The sequence below is a fragment of the Calypte anna genome, chromosome 21, assembly GCF_003957555.1.
Source record: "Calypte anna isolate BGI_N300 chromosome 21, bCalAnn1_v1.p, whole genome shotgun sequence".
NCBI lineage: Eukaryota > Metazoa > Chordata > Aves > Apodiformes > Trochilidae > Calypte > Calypte anna.
The window spans coordinates 7,591,139-7,607,241 of record NC_044266.1 but is presented as its reverse complement, the minus strand read 5'-3'; the positions used below and the strand labels follow the sequence as shown (position 1 = coordinate 7,607,241).

General features: G+C 58.1%; 3 protein-coding genes across 5 annotated transcripts; 1 reads left to right on the top strand and 2 right to left on the bottom strand.

The window, feature by feature from the left end:
• Positions 1-44: 44 nt before the first annotated feature.
• On the top strand, positions 45-5,829 carry CASP9 (caspase 9). 2 transcript variants are annotated; one of them, XM_030463634.1, is made up of 10 exons: positions 45-179; positions 525-750; positions 1,280-1,354; positions 1,545-1,576; positions 2,265-2,441; positions 3,022-3,111; positions 3,755-3,902; positions 4,386-4,565; positions 4,740-4,849; positions 5,298-5,829. In XM_030463634.1, the coding sequence occupies exons 1-10, from the start codon at positions 48-50 to the stop codon at positions 5,388-5,390; spliced, it is 1,263 nt and encodes a 420-aa protein (XP_030319494.1). In that variant the 5' UTR covers positions 45-47; the 3' UTR covers positions 5,391-5,829. The 2 variants fall into 2 exon arrangements, with proteins under 2 accessions (XP_030319494.1, XP_030319495.1); XM_030463635.1 differs by lacking the exons at positions 4,740-4,849; positions 5,298-5,829 and adding an exon at positions 4,882-4,993.
• Positions 5,830-7,951: 2,122 nt separating this feature from the next.
• CTRC (chymotrypsin C) lies at positions 7,952-10,123 on the bottom strand. Of its 2 annotated transcripts, none has more exons than XM_008491237.2 (8): positions 10,069-10,123; positions 9,881-9,972; positions 9,704-9,801; positions 9,490-9,615; positions 9,097-9,233; positions 8,867-9,012; positions 8,133-8,282; positions 7,952-8,028 (listed from the first exon to the last, which is right to left on the bottom strand). In XM_008491237.2, exons 1-8 carry the CDS (start codon positions 10,115-10,117, stop codon positions 8,011-8,013), a joined length of 816 nt encoding a protein of 271 aa, XP_008489459.2. In that variant the 5' UTR covers positions 10,118-10,123; the 3' UTR covers positions 7,952-8,010. The 2 variants fall into 2 exon arrangements, with proteins under 2 accessions (XP_008489459.2, XP_030319521.1); XM_030463661.1 differs by having other exon boundaries at positions 7,952-8,032; positions 8,137-8,282.
• Positions 10,124-11,312: 1,189 nt separating this feature from the next.
• EFHD2 (EF-hand domain family member D2) lies at positions 11,313-15,074 on the bottom strand. The gene is made up of 4 exons (XM_030463431.1): positions 14,878-15,074; positions 12,459-12,606; positions 12,172-12,306; positions 11,313-11,984 (listed from the first exon to the last, which is right to left on the bottom strand). Exons 1-4 carry the CDS (start codon positions 15,072-15,074, stop codon positions 11,850-11,852), a joined length of 615 nt encoding a protein of 204 aa, XP_030319291.1. The 3' UTR covers positions 11,313-11,849.
• Positions 15,075-16,103: the final 1,029 nt, after the last annotated feature.

Here is a 16,103-nt window from a genome sequence, read left to right as displayed (position 1 = left end):
CCATGGAGACCGCGCCCCGCTTCCGGTCCGCCGGAGGAGTGTGGGCCATGGAGGAGGCGCAGCGCAGGGCTCTGCGCAGGGCGCGGCCGCGGGCGGTGGCGGAGCTGCGGGTGGAGCCGCTGTGGGGGCTGCTGGAGGAGAGAGGGCTCTTCACCCGGCCCATGATCGAGGACTTGCAGGTGGGGTCTGCTCAGCCTGGGGGCGGGCACGCTGTCTCGTGACACCCGACGGACACCCCCTTCCCCGTGTGACAGCCCTGGAGGTGTGGGGGGTGGCGACAGCGTCCTCTGGGGCTGGAGGGAAGGTCCTGTGTCCCCTCACCCCGGTGACAGGCCGGAGGGACGCTCCCATGTCCTCTCAGGGCCCCAGGGAGGGCCCTGTGCCCCCTCAGACCCGGTAAGAGGCCCATGTGAGGGCTTTGTGTCCTCTGTGACAGGCCTGGGGGCTTCCCCCGTGTTCCCTCAGCCCTGCGGACGGGCCCCTGGGAGTGAAGGCTTTTTGTCCTGAGCTTCCCTCCCCTGCAGAGTGCTGGCAGCCGAGCAGACCAAGCCAGGCAGCTGCTCATCGACCTGGAGACTCGAGGGAAGCAAGCGTTTCCCCTCTTCCTCTCCATCCTGCGGGACACGGAGCAGTGCAGCCTCGCTGATGTCCTGCTGGAGGCGTCTGAGCACCCATCGGCTGTGGCCCCATCACAGCTGCAGGACCTGAAGCCTCTGCAGTTGGAGCTGCCTGGAGAAAAGCACAAAAAAGGCAAGTGTCAAGGAGACAGATAGTTTTTTTTTGGTGGGGGGGTTATGCAGCAGTAAGGAGGGCACCAGGGATCCCTCTGGAGGTGGGTACCAGGCTGTCACATCCTGATTTTTATCATCCTGGAGTGTCACTTGTAAAGAAGGCTGCATAGAGCTCCTTGTGAATGCCATTCCCCCTCATCCCACCCCTCCAGGCCCTTGTCCCAAGTCCCTCCCCAGCTTTCCTGGAGCCCCTTCAGGCACTGGAAGGTGCTCTAAGGTCTCCCCATTGCAGCCTTGTCTTTCCAGCCTCAACACCCCCAACTCTCTCAGCCTGGCTCCAGAGCAGAGCTGCTCCAGCCCTCCCAGCAGCTCCAGGGCCTCCTCTGCACTGGCTCCAACAGCTTCGTGTCCTTCTGCTGATGGGGACCCCAGAGCTGGACACAGCTTTACCCCAGGGGGTTGTGTCCAGTTTTGTCAGGGTCATTGCAACAGGGTTGGTTACACAGAGCATGGAAGGGATGAGGTCTGACTTCCTTGTGTCCTCACAGCTCTGAACTCCCTTGAACGTTTGTCCATCCCAGTCCAAGCTGAGAGTGACAGACCTCAGACACTGCCCTCCCGGGGTAAGCCATGTCCCAGGCTCTTCCAGAGGGATTGGAGTGCCAAATGCTCCTTCCAGCATGTGGTGGGGTGGGAAGAGGGACTTCAGAGTTGTCACTGCCACGACACAGGTGACAGGGCTGATGTCAGAAGGATGGGGTGTAAAATCCTGTGGAGTGTGGTGAGTTAAACATCCTGTGTTGTCTGTTGTAGGTTTGGCTGCTGGCAAGAGGAGCCACGATCTGGTCAGTGTTTGGTTACACCAAAAGATTTCCCTATTTAGCAAGAGTTGCTGGTTATTTCCCAGGGCATCAAGGAGTGTGTTGTCTGCAGGGTGGTGTTCAGGCATTGTCATTGTAGGATCACAGAATCCAGAGTGGTTTGGGTTGGGAGGGACCTTAAAACTCATCCAGTGCCACCCTTCTGCATGGTCAGGGACACCTCCCACCAGCCCAGGGTGCTCCCAGCCCCATCCAACCTCCAACACTGCCAGGGATGGGGCAGCCACAGCTTCTCTGGGCAGCCTGGGCCAGGGGCTCAGCACCCTCACAGTGAAAGATTTCTTCCCAATGTCCAACCTCAATCTCCCCTCTCTCTCCCAGTTCCAAGCCATTCCCCCTCATCCCATCCTTCCAGGCCCTTCTCCAAAGTCCCTCCCCAGCTTTCCTGGAGCCCCTTCAGGCACTGGAAGCTGCTCCAAGGTCTCCCCATTGCAGCCTTCTCTTCTCCAGCCTCAACACCCCCAACTCTCTCAGCCTGGCTCCAGAGCTGCTCCAGCCCTCCCAGCAGCTCCAGGGCCTCCTCTGGAATGGCTCCAACAGCTCCGGGTCCTTCTGGTGCTGGGGACCCCAGAGATGGACACAGCTTTACCCCAGGGGGGTCTCCCCAGGGGAACAGTCCCCTCCTTTATCTCATGGCCCCTGTGCCCCTCAGGTGTACGAGCTGCGAGGTGACCCCTGTGGATACTGCCTGATCCTCAACAACGTCACCTTCAGGCAGGGCTCAGGCCTCAGCACTCGGGTGGGCTCTGATGTGGATTGCCAGAAGCTGCAGAAGCGTTTCCAGGCTTTGTGCTTCCAGGTCCTGACCCGCAGGGATCTGACAGCTCAGGTGAGGCTGGGCTGCCTCCAGGTACTGTGAGTGACAAGAGATGATCTCAGCACCTCCCCCAGGCTCAGCAGCACCCTAGAAGCCCCAGCCTGTGCTGCACAGAGAAACAATCAACCTCTTCCATGATTTATTATTTAGTTTTCATGCCACAATTGTGGAATCAGGAAGGGCCAGGCGTGTTTTCACCCTTTTGCCAGAACTTTCATTCCTGCTTGTGGGTTTTTTTCAGGGAAATTTGAGGGAATTGTGTCTCTGGGGGAGCCCTGGCAGCCTTGGGGTTGGGTGCAGCAGGGCTGGGATGTGCCCAGCTGTCCCTGTGGAGTGATCCTGGTTGTCCCTGTGGGATTATCCTGGCTTTTACTGGAAGCACAGCAGGGAGCTCCATTGTCTGCAGTAAAACAAGGTTCTCCTCCCTGCGTGTCCATGGGGTGGGTGTTATTCCTCTTCTGCTGGACTGAAAGCAGCCAAGAGATCAACTGGATCCTTCTGAGCCATGGTAGAGTGATAAGAGCAGGGCCCAGAAGTTATCTGGGGCTGAGGAATGATGTGAAAGACTCTTCCCATGACATTTTCCATCTAGGAAATTGTTTTGGAGCTGCAGGAGCTGGCACGGCAGGACCACAGTGCCTTGGACTGCTGTGTGGTGGTGATCCTGTCCCATGGGTGTCAGGTGGGTTCCTCACACCTCTCCTTGGCTCATTAGAGGGGGGCAGTGCCCTGTGGGGGGGAGGGAAGAGGCCTGGCATGATGGACTGACCCCATCTCTCTCATGGATCTGGTGGCTGTGATGGATCTGGTGGCCATTCCACCATCTGCAAAGAGTTTCAGTCTTGTATCTGGGTTAAAGAAAACAGGAGTTACTCCAGTGTAGCCTGGTGCAGTGTTGCCAGTGGACAAGTCTTCATTTGGGAAGTTGAGGTGTATGAAACAATGGGCAGAGAGCAAAGGGAGGTGGAGCAGACCCTTGCACCGAGGCTGTGTGTCCTTCTTGTCTCTTCTGCTCTTGCTGGGCCACGCTGTTTTTTTCAAGTCAGAGGCCCTGAAGGATGAGGAGAGGAATCATCAGGAAAAGGGTGTGTGCCTGCTGTCCCAGAAGAACCTGGTCACTGGTGGAGGTGGATGACTGGAGGAGTTGGATCATTGGGTTTTAGTGTGTTCCGGGCGCCTCCTTGCATTTGGATGGAGGCAGCAGGAGGTGACATTTGTTCTTGAGGCTATAAAGAGGCAGAAAAGAAAGGACCTGATGGAAAATGGGCTCCCTCAGAGCCAGCCTCACCTTCTCCATGACTAGCTCCTGGATTTTCCTCTTGCAGACCAGCCACATTCAGTTCCCTGGAGGCATTTATGGAACGGATGGAAAACCCATTCCAATTGAAAAGATTGTGAACTATTTCAATGGGTCCCAGTGCCCAAGTTTGAGAGGAAAACCCAAACTCTTCTTCATCCAGGCCTGTGGTGGAGGTGACTCTTTGTTTTAGCTCCAAAATCAGCTCAGACATTGTAAGGAGGCTTCAGAGACATGATCAGAGGCGGGCCTCCTGTTTTGTCCATTGCCTGTTTCTGTCTTCTTACTCTTGGCCATAATTTTCTGCCTGCTGGCAGGGGTTAAGTCTGAGGGCTCAGGTGTGAGCCTCTGGCAGGAGGGTGTACTGATTTGGGTGTACTGGAGTGTTTTTACTGCCCAGTAGGGATGTGGTATTAAAGGAGGGAATTAACAGTGTGTGCTGATTGGCTGCTCCAGGGCTTGGGCCACGAGGATGGGGGGAATTATGGATCAAGGCTCTGTTCAGCTGAAGGGCTGAAGCTTTGCCTCATTGGAGGGCTTTTATCTTATATTTTTAGGTATTTTAATTTTCATCTTTTCATCTTTTTCTCACCAGAGGATGTGTGATAATGCAGGGCTAAGCTGGATTTTAGGAGCTCTCTTCTTGCTGTTTTTTGCAGAGGAAAGAGACCGAGGCTTTGTAGTGGATTGTGATTCACCTCCAGACAAGGCTCCTGGAGGTTCTTTGGAGTCAGATGCGACTCCTTTCCAGGCTCCTCCAGGGAACGTGGATGAGCTGGATGCTGTAGCCAGCTTGCCCACCCCCAGTGACATCTTGGTTTCCTACTCAACTTTTCCAGGTGAGAGAACTAGTGCCAGTCCTTTACTGGGAACAGGGGAATTAACTTGGAGCTTCACAGCCCAAGTCAGTGGAGTGAGGGGCAACTTGAGATGACACCAAGGGAGAAGCAGTAACTGGGGAGACCAGAACTGGAGATGCTTTAGCTGTGATGTTTTTCTTCTTTTCTCTGAAGGTTTTGTCTCCTGGAGGGAGGCGTTGAGTGGCTCGTGGTACGTGGAGACACTGGACAGTGTGCTGGAGCAATATGCTTGTTCAGAAGACCTGCTGAACATGTTACTGAGGGTAACTGTCTCCTTTTTTTCTGCTTTTTGTAGCCATAGTGAAGGAAGGAGGCAGAGCTGCAGTCAGTCAGGACATGGACACTAGACTGAAATGAGGATATTGAGCTGTTTATGCTGTGGAGAAAATTGAGAAATTCTACCTGGCTAAGATGTCTCTCACAAGTACTCCTGACAACACAGGCTGTAGTATTTTCCATGGAAATTGTTAAAACAATTGTCTTTAGACCAAAGCACATCCCTTCACATCCTCTAAATTCCAGGCTGACAGGACTCGGGGCACCATTGCAAGCACACCACTGTGTTTTGGTGTTCAAAATGTCTCATTTTAAGAGCTCTGCCTGCTCTCCTGGCCCACAGTCCCATTCCCTGTCCTTGCTACCTTGCTCCCCACAAGTGGCTGTTTTTTGGGAAAGCATCCTGCTCCTCAGCTTCTCTCCCTCTCTTCTCAGGTGGCACACATTGTCTCTGCCAAGGGCACATTCAAACAGATCCCAGGCTGCTTCAATTTTCTCCGGAAAAAATTCTTCTTCATGTCCAAATGATGTGCAGGCTCCTTGGTCTCCACCTAGAGGGACAGTGAGGTGACACCTGCACCTGGGTGACACACAGGACTCTGTGATGCTCCTGATGGCCTCTGTCTTTCTATCTTATCAAGATGTTTTGTCTTGAGAAACGTGGGCTGTGAACTTGGCTAAGGTGGAGATGGGTGCTGTTCCCTGGGGAACCTCAGGGATGGTGAAGGAAGCCCCCTGGCACATGCCCACTGGGGCCTCCATGCTGATGGAAGCATCTCTAGGTTGTCACTCCATGGCTGTGCTTGGCCTCCAAGGATCATCTTCAGATGCCTGCCATGTTTTGTGCCCTTTGCTGATAAGGACATTGGGATAATGAGCTGATGGACGCCAGGTCTGGCCCTGAAGTGGAACAGGATGATTTTTTGCAAATTGTATTTTTTGTTTTTAATAAAATGTCTTGAAAATACCTTTTGTATTATATTCCCTTGTCCATTCTGTCTCCTGATGGCCCTTGTAGCATCTCCCCAAAGCTTCTCTGAAATGGGAGGAGCAAGGAAAAGCTTACGTGAGGAATATTTTTAGCTTCCTGCTGTCACTGGTGGTGTTCCCAACCTTGGGAATGCTCCTGTGCTGGCTGAGCACCAGCCCTGGGGACAGGGGAGTTACATCAGGAGAGCCATGTGGACTCCTTGGAATCTCAGAGCTGAGCACCAGGTGGGTGCTGGGGAAGGAGCAGGATGCTGATGGGTGCCAGGTGCCACTGTCAGGAGGGGCAGGGGGCTCAGGTGGCTGCTGAGGGTTTGGGGGGCTGTGCCAGGGCAGGAGGGGGGAGAACTGGGTATGGGGGTGGGTGGGGGGCTAGGGTGGCATTCCTCCTGAAGGTCCTTGGAGTTGTGAAATGCTGCAACAAATTCATGTCCTACAACCCTTTAGAACTCAGCCAAACCAGAGCAGAGGTATCAAACATTAATGTTAAAGTTTTTAAACCAAATTTCTCAGGAACTGATGTGGGTGGAAACTGGAGTAACACTTGGTTTTTTATATTTTTTTTCATGACACCATGGGCTACAGGGTGTAAGGCTGAGGCGAGAAATACTAAGATTTGAACCTGCTGTGGGAAGTTCTAATGAAGATAGAGGCCTCTAGATGTAGCAGGCAGTAACCCAGGTCAGGTTTTAGCAATTAAGGGTAATTAAGCTTTAATAAAGCAGGGTTCAGGTTTGAGAGTCTATGTGTCACTGGTGTAGACCCTCCCTGCTGGACCTCAAAGCACACCATGGATCTCTGCCTCCTGCAGGTTACAGTGTCCCTACAGACCCCTCAGCCTCACTGTTACCCAGACACCCCCCCTGACACTGCACCCCTGTTCTGCCTCCCCAGGACCCACCAGCCAGCTCCCACTGTCTGGCCATGTCCAGGTGTTGGGGGAAAGGAAGACATGGAGACCACTCTGCCAGCTGGGATGCTTTATTCAAGACCCCTGCCCACCCCAGATCCCACCCCACACTTTCTGTGGTCAGGGCTGCAGAGTCCCTTTACTGTAGCACTCTCCCATACATCTCCAGATCCTCCAGGAGATATCCCACCCCACATCTCACTGCCCAATAAACCTCTGGCCGGGTTGCCAAGTGTCACCCCAGCCCCCAAGGGACCCACAGCCCTGCCCCAGCTGGGACATGTGTGACTCCAGTGGTTGCCCCCATGGTCCTGAGGACCTCCTGAATGTTTGTGCTGGTGGGGGCTCCATGGTCTGGTGATGGAGTCATTCCAAAGCCAGATTCTGCCCATTGTGTTCCTCACCAAGTCTGTCCCCATTGCTGTCCCCTCTGCTCATCCTCCTCCAGCAGCCACCACAAGACTAGGGTTGACCATCACCCCTGTGGCCCTGGCTTGGTGAAGGACCCTTCTCAGGGGTCTCACACAGTACAGCCCCTATCAGCACCTCCTGGACAGCCCCTTCATCCCCTCCTCCATCTCATGTCTCCCCTTTCCCCAGAAAACCTCACATCTCCTCCCTGGCTCCCCCCCAGGGACCCACAACCACTGCCCTCCCAACCTTGGTTCTCCAGTCATGGTGGAAGGAAACCCCATAGTGAGGTGTTTGGCTCCTGGGCTGCAGTGCAGGTCCTGGCACTGGGGCTGGTAGACCTCATGCAGCTCTGGGGCAGCCCAGCTCCAACTGGGCTCCCTCAGACCCCCCCAGGACCAAGCAGCCTGCTCCTCAAACCCTGCCAGTTAACCAAACCAGTGGTGGTCATGTCCAGCCTAGCACCAACAAGGTCCCCCTGAGACATCCCAGGACTTGTCAAGTCCCCCTAAAGGATCCTGAGACCCACCAGGTCACCTACTCCTCTCCAAGTTCAACTGTCCCCCCCCTCAAGAACCAGCCAGGACCCCCTGGACCAGCACCAGCCCCTGGCCCAGCACCATATCCCCCAAATTACCAGCCAACCCTCAAGTCTCAACACCCACCTCCCCACATCTGGAGGCAGCTTGGGGGGGTTGGGGGTTCCCCCCTTCACCTCCCTGGGATCTTGGTTCCACCATGACCACCACCCCTCCCCAAAATAACAAGCAGGACACAGAAACCATCTCAGCACTTCTGTCTTTATCACCGTGAAGATGTGTTGACCAATGTGCCACGTCTTCAGTTCTCACTGATTTTCTGACAACAAGACATGGGGTGGAGGTCAGGGTGAGCCCCTGGACTGGGAGAGCATGGGGACACCTCCATGGGGAGGGTTGTGGGGGGAAAGAAGCTGCCCTCACCCTGTTGATCCAGTCAATGTAGGCAGACACCCGTGTGAAGACCGTCGGTTTCTTGGCCAAGTTGCAGCTCCAGCCAGAGCCAAAGCTGACGATGCCATCCACCTCCCACAGCCCCTCCCGTTGGCAGTTCAGGGGCCCCCCTGAATCACCCTGCCCAGGCAGATGGACACTCAGCACCTGCTACTACCCACCCCATCCCTGCTCCATGCCCTCTCCTCCTGCTCTTCCCACGGGGGCTGCAGCCCATCCCTGCCAAAAGTTGTTGGAATGAGTCCAGAGGAGGCCCTGGAGCTGCTGGGAGGGCTGGAGCAGCTCTGCTCTGGAGCCAGGCTGAGAGAGTTGGGGGTGTTGAGGCTGGAGAAGAGAAGGCTGCAATGGGGAGACCTTAGAGCACCTTCCAGTGCCTGAAGGGATCCAGGAAAGCTGGGGAGGGACTTGGGACAAGGGCCTGGAGGGATGGGATGAGGGGGAATGGCTTGGAACTGGGAGAGGGGAGATTGAGGTTGGGCATTGGGAAGAAATTGTTTGGTGTGAGAGTGCTGAGCCCCAGGTTGCCCCCAGAAGCTGTGGCTGCCCCATTCCTGGCAGTGTTGAAGGTTGGATGGGGCTGGGAGCACCCTGGGCTGGTGGGAGGTGTCCCTGAACGTGGATGAGCTTTAAGGTCCCTCCAACCCAAACAGACTAGGATCACAGCAATGATCCTAGTCCCCCCCACCCCCTATGCCAGCACTCACGTTGCAGCCAGAGACGATGCCATCCCCACCAGCACACACCATGGTGGTCTTCACCGTGCTGCCCCACCAGTCACGCTTGCTGCAGGTCTGGTGGTCCACCACGGGCAGCAGAGCCTGCTGCAGGATGTCAGGCAGGGGACCATTTGCTGCAAGGACACCCACACCTTACACCCTGCACCCCCAACACCCCCCCCCCCCCCAGGGACCCCACCTGGGGACCCCCTGCTTACTCTGGAGGCGTCCCCAGCCAGTGACATAGCAAGGGTAGTTGTTCTCCAGGGTCAATCCAGCGGGTGGCAGGCAGGCAGGCTGAATGGTCTCAGTCTCCTTCACCTCCTGGTCCAGCTTGATGAGGGCAATGTCATTGCTGTGGGGAGAGCAGAGCCATGGGGACAGGGAACATTGAGCCATGTGGGTGAGGGACACCCAGCTCTAGGGGAGGGGGACCCCAAGCCATAGGAGGGGGGAACTTGCACCACAGGGACCATCCATGGGGACAGGAGACCTTGAGCCATGAGGACAGAGGACCTCAAGCCATGGAGATGGGAGGACCTGAGCCATGGGGCTCTGGGTCCTTGAGCCATGATGCCTCCCAGCCATCCCTGCCACGTCCCATCCCTTACAGAATCAGGAAGGAATTCCATTTCTCATGTACAATCAACTTCTCCACACCAACAGCCAACGAGCCGGGCTCATCCTCCACGGACAGGTCCTGCTTGCCCAAAACCACACGGTAGGTCTGGCTAAAGCTACCAATGGGAAGAAAAGGGATGTCAGGCTCCACAAATTTCTTCCTCCTTGGTGTGATCCCCTCCCACCCTCCTCCCCAGCACTCACCTGATGCAGTGTGCGGCTGTCAGCACCCAGCTGGAGGCAATGAGGGTCCCCCCACAGGTGTGACGCCATTCCCCAGAGCGGTTGTACTGCAGGGAGATCTGCCAGGGCACAGCAGCAGAGCAGGGATGTCCCCTGTCCTCCCCTCCCTGCTCCCCACCCCAGTGTCCCTCCTCTCACCTGCCATGGCCAGCTGTGGGCCCGGGCATCTTCACCACCCACCACCCGGGTGTCCAGCAGGGGTGGCACGGCTGGCTGGCCGCATCCAGAGGCTGTGGGACACCAGGCAAAGGGACATCAGCCACAGCTGGGGTCTCATCCCGTCCCCCCACAACCCTGTCCCCTCCCCGCTTGCCGCCTGCACCCACCATAACCCAGCAGCACAGTGAGACACACAGCTCCCAGCATGATTGCCATGGCCCAGGGTGCTGTGGTGGGGCTGTCACCCCCCCTCTTATAGTACCCAATGCCACCAGAGACCTTGGCATCACTCCTCCTGCCACCAACATCTGCTGACTGTCCCACACAGGAGGGCTGGAGGTGGTGGTGTCCTTGGCACCATCACCCCATCTTCTCACGCTCACCCATCCCACCTGGGAAAGGCCACATCTGCCCTTCCTGTGCCACCACTGTGAGCTGACATGATGGGGACACCTGGGGACAAGTATGGTCTCTCTTGGGCAGGACATGCTGCTCCCTGTGGGGTATTGGGTAGTCCCATTGCACCCCAACCCCCACCACCTGGGATGTGGCCTCCCCCCCCAGCCCACCACCCCAACCCCATGTCAAGGCCAAGGTCCCATTATCAAATGTTCCAGGTGCTCAAAGCTACCCAGGCAGTGCCAGTCCCAGGGTGGGTGCCAGCAGGACACCACCAGTGAGCTGGGGAGGGACTTTGGAGAAGGGCCTGGAAGGATGGGATGAGGGGGAATGGCTTGAAACTGGGAGAGAGAGGGGAGATTGAGGTTGGACATTGGGAAGAAATCTTTCACTGTGAGGGTGCTGAGCCCCTGGCCCAGGCTGCCCAGAGAAGCTGTGGCTGCCCCATCCCTGGCAGTGTTGGAGGTTGGATGGGGCTTGGAGCACCCTGGGCTGGTGGGAGGTGGCCCTGACCATGGCAGGGGTGACACTGGCTGATCCTCAAGGTCCCTCCCAACCCAAATGATTCCACGGGTCAGTGATAACACACATGGCCCTGCTGCCTCCCACACTGTTGTCCCAGCCCCTCCATGGTTCATCCCCCTTCCCCACCACCTTTCCAGCTCTGGAACCCACTATGGGTCCCCCTGATCAGATCCCACAGGCTTCTTCCCCTCACCCAAGCCCCCACCATAACCACCCCACCCTGCACCTCCACCCCCTGCACACGCACCTGGCAAGCTTACGAAATATAATATTTATTTGGGATTAAAATAAAAATAGAACCAAAACACAAGAATCCCCCAGTGCCATGTAGGGGGGGACACGGACCCCCTTCCCAGTCCCCACGTGGACATGGGAACCTCCAGACATCTGCAAAGCACTCGTGGCTGCACCATGGAGTACCACCACACAGCCTGGACACCTTTCTGGGCGTTTTTCACCAAAAAAATAGAGAGCTGCAGCACACACAGACCCCAGGCAGGCGCACACACACACACACACACACACACACACACACACACACACACAAAGGTCCCTCTGCTGGGACCTGGCCCATGGTTTTGACATGGCCATAGGGACAGGATACACCAGCAATGCCAACTGGCCCCAAGCTGGCATGGCCACCGTGACAACCTGGGAACACATGCATGACATGTGATGTGGAGGACAGACAGCCTTGGGGACAGACATCCTGGGGGACAGATGTGCCGGGGGACAGACATCCAGGCACAGTTCCCCCAGGACTTGGTGGCAGCAACACCTGGCATGATGGTGGGCAGGGAACAGGGTGCTGCTGCCCCGCCGGGAAGGAGCAACTCGGTGATGGAGGAGATGTTGGGGGCACAAACAACACCTACGGACACCACAGCAAGGAGGGAGGAGCTGGGGACCACCAGGCTCTGCCCCAGAGCCCACAGGCAGCCTGGGCAGTCACAGGCACCGCAGGGTTCTGGGCATGGCCCCCGACACGTGGCACACGTGGCGTTCCCGGCACCGCACGCCCCCGTCACTGCTTGAAGGTGGACTGCAGCTCCTTGAAGGCTGCTTTCCTCTGCTTCAGCTCCTCTGCCTGCTTCTTCTTCTCCTCCTGCTCTGCCTTGATCTCCTCCTCAAAGCGGCTGGCATCATGGATGGCCTGCACCTGCAGGTGGTGGCACAGCTGATGGGGATCTCCAAGACCCCCCAAAAAGCCCTGCTGCCCACCTCAATATCTTTACTTCTTCCTCACCTCGACATCTCCACCCCTGCCCACACACTGGCCCTACAAAACCACCCTCCTGCATCACCATCCTGTGCAGGGACCTCTCATGCCCTGGCATGTGCCTCACCTTGGCCTCAAAGAAGTTCTTGGCACCCTTCACCCCCTCCGTGGAGACATCAATCTCAGAGAGCCGGGCCAGGGCATGCAGCCCACTGTCCTCCTGCAGCTCACCTGCTGCTGCCTTCCGAAAAATCAGCAGGAACTGCAAGGGGAGATGTTGGCATCAGTTCTCCTGAGACCTCAAAGGCACTATGGCTCCCTCCCAACTTTCTTACATCCAGCCCCAGATGGCACAGGGGGACCATGCTGCGGCCATCCTCCCCTTCTGCCACGGGGGACCCCCCAGCCCCTCACCTCCCGAAAGCTGAGCTTGCTGTCCAGGTCTTCATCCACTTCCTTGATCATGTTCTTCAAGCCCAAGTGTGTCTGTGGTGCCCCCAGCTTTTCCATCATCAGCTTCAGCTCCATCAGGTCAATGAAGCCATCCTTTCCTGCATCGTACCTGCAGGACAGAAGGACAACCACTGTCCCATTGCTGGGGACACAGAGCACATGCTGACCCTCACACTGGCACCTCTGCATGAGCTCACCACCTCATGCCTACACTGGCTGGGCAGGGAGGAAGAGATGACAAGGATTTGGGCACCAACCACCTTAGGCCACTTGCCATACCAAGAGAAGCTGCTGCTGAACCACTAACAGCACCCCAGAGCCTCATCCAGGATCACTGCTGCTTCCTACATCACTTGGCAGCAGAACCTCCTGGGATGATGCCAACCCTACTGCTGGCTCCCTCTGCTAGAAGTACTGAGCCTTGGCTGATACAGGGGACAACGGGGCAGAGCCCACAGGGTGCTGCTCCCACCATCACCCCTTGGCCATAACCCAAGTCCCAGGACTTATGGCACCATGCAGGTTCTTCTGGCAGCCCTCGCTCATTTGACTGTGGCAACATCAAGCCCACCTGGTGCAGCCACCCTCTCTCTATGCCACCTCCAGGTGACCACTGGTCAATAGTCCATGCTCCAACCCTAGCCAGATGCCTGGCCTTGGCCACGAGACCTGGGTGCACCCCTCGTGAGCTCCTGGCCCAGGTTTCCCAGAGAAGCTGTGGCTGCCCCATCCCTGGCAGTGTTGAAGGTTGGATGGGGCTTGGAGCGATCTGGGCTGGGGGAGGTGACCCTGACCACCATGGCAGGGGGTGGGACTGGACGGTCTTCAAGGTCCCTCCCAACCCAAATCATTCCATGGTTCAGTGACAACACACCTCCTTCCCCCCCCCCCCTCCCCCGTTTTCTGCTTCCAAGCCCCCCTTCAGAGCATCCTCCGAGGGTTCCTCAGCAAGGGGTATGACAAGTCCCTCGCCCCCCCTCCTCCTCTCCCCCCCCCCCGTGATTTTCTGGGCTGCCAGCATCCCTCTGCTCCCAGAGGACAACAGCAAAACCCCTTTTCTGCTTTACTATCCTCCTGTCACATGGCAAGGACAGCAACGGTGGCTCGACAGCATCCTTTCCTTGGGAGACCCCTTTCCCAGCCCCCCAAGCCCCCCCTCCGGGCTGCAGCTCCATCGCTGCTCCTTTGGCTGTAGCTCCAGACGCTGCGGGTGTCAGAGCAAACACTGTCTGCTCCTCCTGCCCGTCTCCCACCACAGCCACTCCTCCCAGCCCCACAGCACCCCCGGGAGGGAGGGGGGGGCTTATCACTTCCAAGGGATGCTCCAGCTGCGGTTATTCCCCCGGGGAACCCCAACTATGGACATCCCCCACCGGAGACAGCTAGCAGCAACCTGCTGCGTCCGCGGGATGGGGTGACAGTCGTTTGGGGACACGGGGGGAAGGAGGAGGGGGCTCCGGGCACTGCTGGGGAAGAGAGAGGGAATGTCTGTACCCCAAAGAGCCCCTCCAGCCCTGCGCTTGGGCACTCACTGCCTCCACCCCCGTGGCTTTCTCCAGCCACGGCCCGGTGGCCATGCCCGAGGGACACCGCACAGCACCGTGACGCAGATTATCCAGACTGTCCCACTCCCGGGCTAGCCGGGGCGGGGGGCAACATCACCCCCCTAGCTATGCCTGTACCATCTCCATGCTGCCTTCCCAAAGCACCCCAGGTGCCGGGGACTCTGCAGGGACCATCCCGCTGGCCCCCGGCTACTCTAGCGCATCCTGGCGTGACCATGGTCGGAACCGTCCTGATTTCTCTCTCTCCCTGGAAATTTCCAGGGCTCGGGGCTCGCTGCCAGCTTCCCCCCCACCCCCCCTCCTCTCCCCGGGGCCGGGGGCTGAACTCACAGAGTCACGCTCCACCGTGTGTGGTGGCACGCTGCCTGGCCGGGGATGCTGGGGATATGCCAGGATGACCAGGGTTGCTGGGGACACGCTGCCTGCCCTCGCTGGCAGAGAAGTGGGAGTCCCCGAGTGCTGCAGCAGAGGGAACGCAGGAGTCCCTTGCAGTACCCTCCAGCCCCCCCTCCCCTTCCCAGATCTCCGCACAAGGTGCCAGGGTCCCTCCTTGCAGAAGAGGGGGAGCAGGGGGTCCATTTTGCCAGGGTTTGGGGGTGTTTAGGGGGGAAGGTGGCCCTGGCATCCCTCCTTCAAGGTGCTGGAGACGGGGGAGTCCCTGACATCCCTCCTGCAAGGAGCCGCGGGTCCCTCCCGCCAGCCCGGGGCGCCGGGGCCGGAGCGCGATGCCGGGGGTCCTCCGGTCGAGCCCCGGCGATGTCACCCCGTGGGTCCTCATCCCCGTCCGCCCCCCTACCCTCCCCACGAGCACTCACTGTCGGAAGAGCTTCTCCATGTCGCGCAGCTGTCGCCGAGAGAACTCGCGGAACTCCCCGGCGGGGCTAAAAACGCGGCGACCACCCCCGGGCGAGCACTCGCCCCCTGCCCGCACCCCCGCCGGGCTGCCCGGCCCCGGTCCCGGCTGAGACCCCCGTCCCCGCCGCCCCTCCAGCTCCTCCGCCGCCGCCGCCATGGTGCCCGGATGGCCGCTCCGCCCCGCTCCGCTCCTCCCCGCAACCGGGGGGGCCGCCCCGCAGCCCCCCGCTCCGGCTTGCCCTGCCCCAGCCCGGCACTGAGACAGCCCCGCTCTACCCACCCCCCAGCCAGGGGTGTCCCGTGCTGCCCCCATCCATCAGCCCCTCATTGTCCCCCAGTCCTGCCCCGGGGGTCTCCGGGTGGTGGTCCCAGGCTGGTGCCGTTCCGTAGGAGAGGAAGGGGCTTCTGCACCACCTGTGCTCCCCCAACTTCCCCCATCCAGCAAGGCCGGGGTGGGATGCAGAGGACAGACATGAACTAGAATCTCAGGATGGTTGGGGTTGGAAGGGACCTTGAGGACCATCTAGTTCCATCCCCTGTCATGGGCAGGGACACCTCCCACCAGCCCGAATTGCCCCAACCTTCAACACTGCCAGGGATGGGGCAGCCACAGCTTCTCTGGGCAACCTGGGACAGAGGCTCAGCACCCTCACAGTGAAGAATTTGCTTAGAATTAAAAAAAATCCACAGACCAGTGCACGGATGGAAACCCACAGCACATCTAAGTCATATCAATAACCAGAGCCCTGTGCCACAGCCACAAACCACAGGGTCCTCACCAGAAAATGAGGCATTGGCCACCATCCACCCCTCGGTGGCCAGCAGCTCTGGGGAGGCTCTGCCAGAGGACTGTGTGGTTTTTGCCTCAGCAATGCACAGCCCCCTTGTGCTGCTCCCAGACCTTTTCATCCTATTTAAAAAAAACCCATGGGATTTTAGTCACACGCCAGTTGACCTGCAGAGGACTCAGCACAACCTTCTCCAAGTGATGCACCAACATGGCAGCTCCCTGTGGCTCTGGTGTTCCCAGGGTTCCATGTTTCCATCCTGTATTATGCCTCCTCCTCCAGCTCCCCAGGGACACTGTGGGGACTGGAGGACATTGGAGCTGGAAGGGACAACCTTTATGTGCATGAGAACAAGGACAGGACTGACTGCACCATTGACTTCACACCTGCACAGGGCT

Coding starts and splice junctions, on each gene's coding strand:
- EFHD2 (XM_030463431.1), bottom strand. CDS start 15,074: ATGGCGGCGGCGGCGGAGGAGCTGGAGGGGCGGCGGGGACGGGGGTCT. Junction 12,607..14,877: donor ATGGAGAAGCTCTTCCGACA/GTGAGTGCTCGT, acceptor TCTGTCCTGCAG/GTACGATGCAGGAAAGGATG. Junction 11,985..12,171: donor AGAACTTCTTTGAGGCCAAG/GTGAGGCACATG, acceptor CACCACCTGCAG/GTGCAGGCCATCCATGATGC.
- CASP9 (XM_030463634.1), top strand. CDS start 48: ATGGAGGAGGCGCAGCGCAGGGCTCTGCGCAGGGCGCGGCCGCGGGCG. Junction 1,355..1,544: donor TCAGACACTGCCCTCCCGGG/GTAAGCCATGTC, acceptor TGTCTGTTGTAG/GTTTGGCTGCTGGCAAGAGG. Junction 1,577..2,264: donor GCAAGAGGAGCCACGATCTG/GTCAGTGTTTGG, acceptor TGTGCCCCTCAG/GTGTACGAGCTGCGAGGTGA.
- CTRC (XM_008491237.2), bottom strand. CDS start 10,117: ATGGCAATCATGCTGGGAGCTGTGTGTCTCACTGTGCTGCTGGGTTAT. Junction 9,973..10,068: donor CACTGTGCTGCTGGGTTATG/GTGGGTGCAGGC, acceptor GGTGTCCCACAG/CCTCTGGATGCGGCCAGCCA. Junction 9,013..9,096: donor TGGCTGGGGACGCCTCCAGA/GTAAGCAGGGGG, acceptor GTGTCCTTGCAG/CAAATGGTCCCCTGCCTGAC.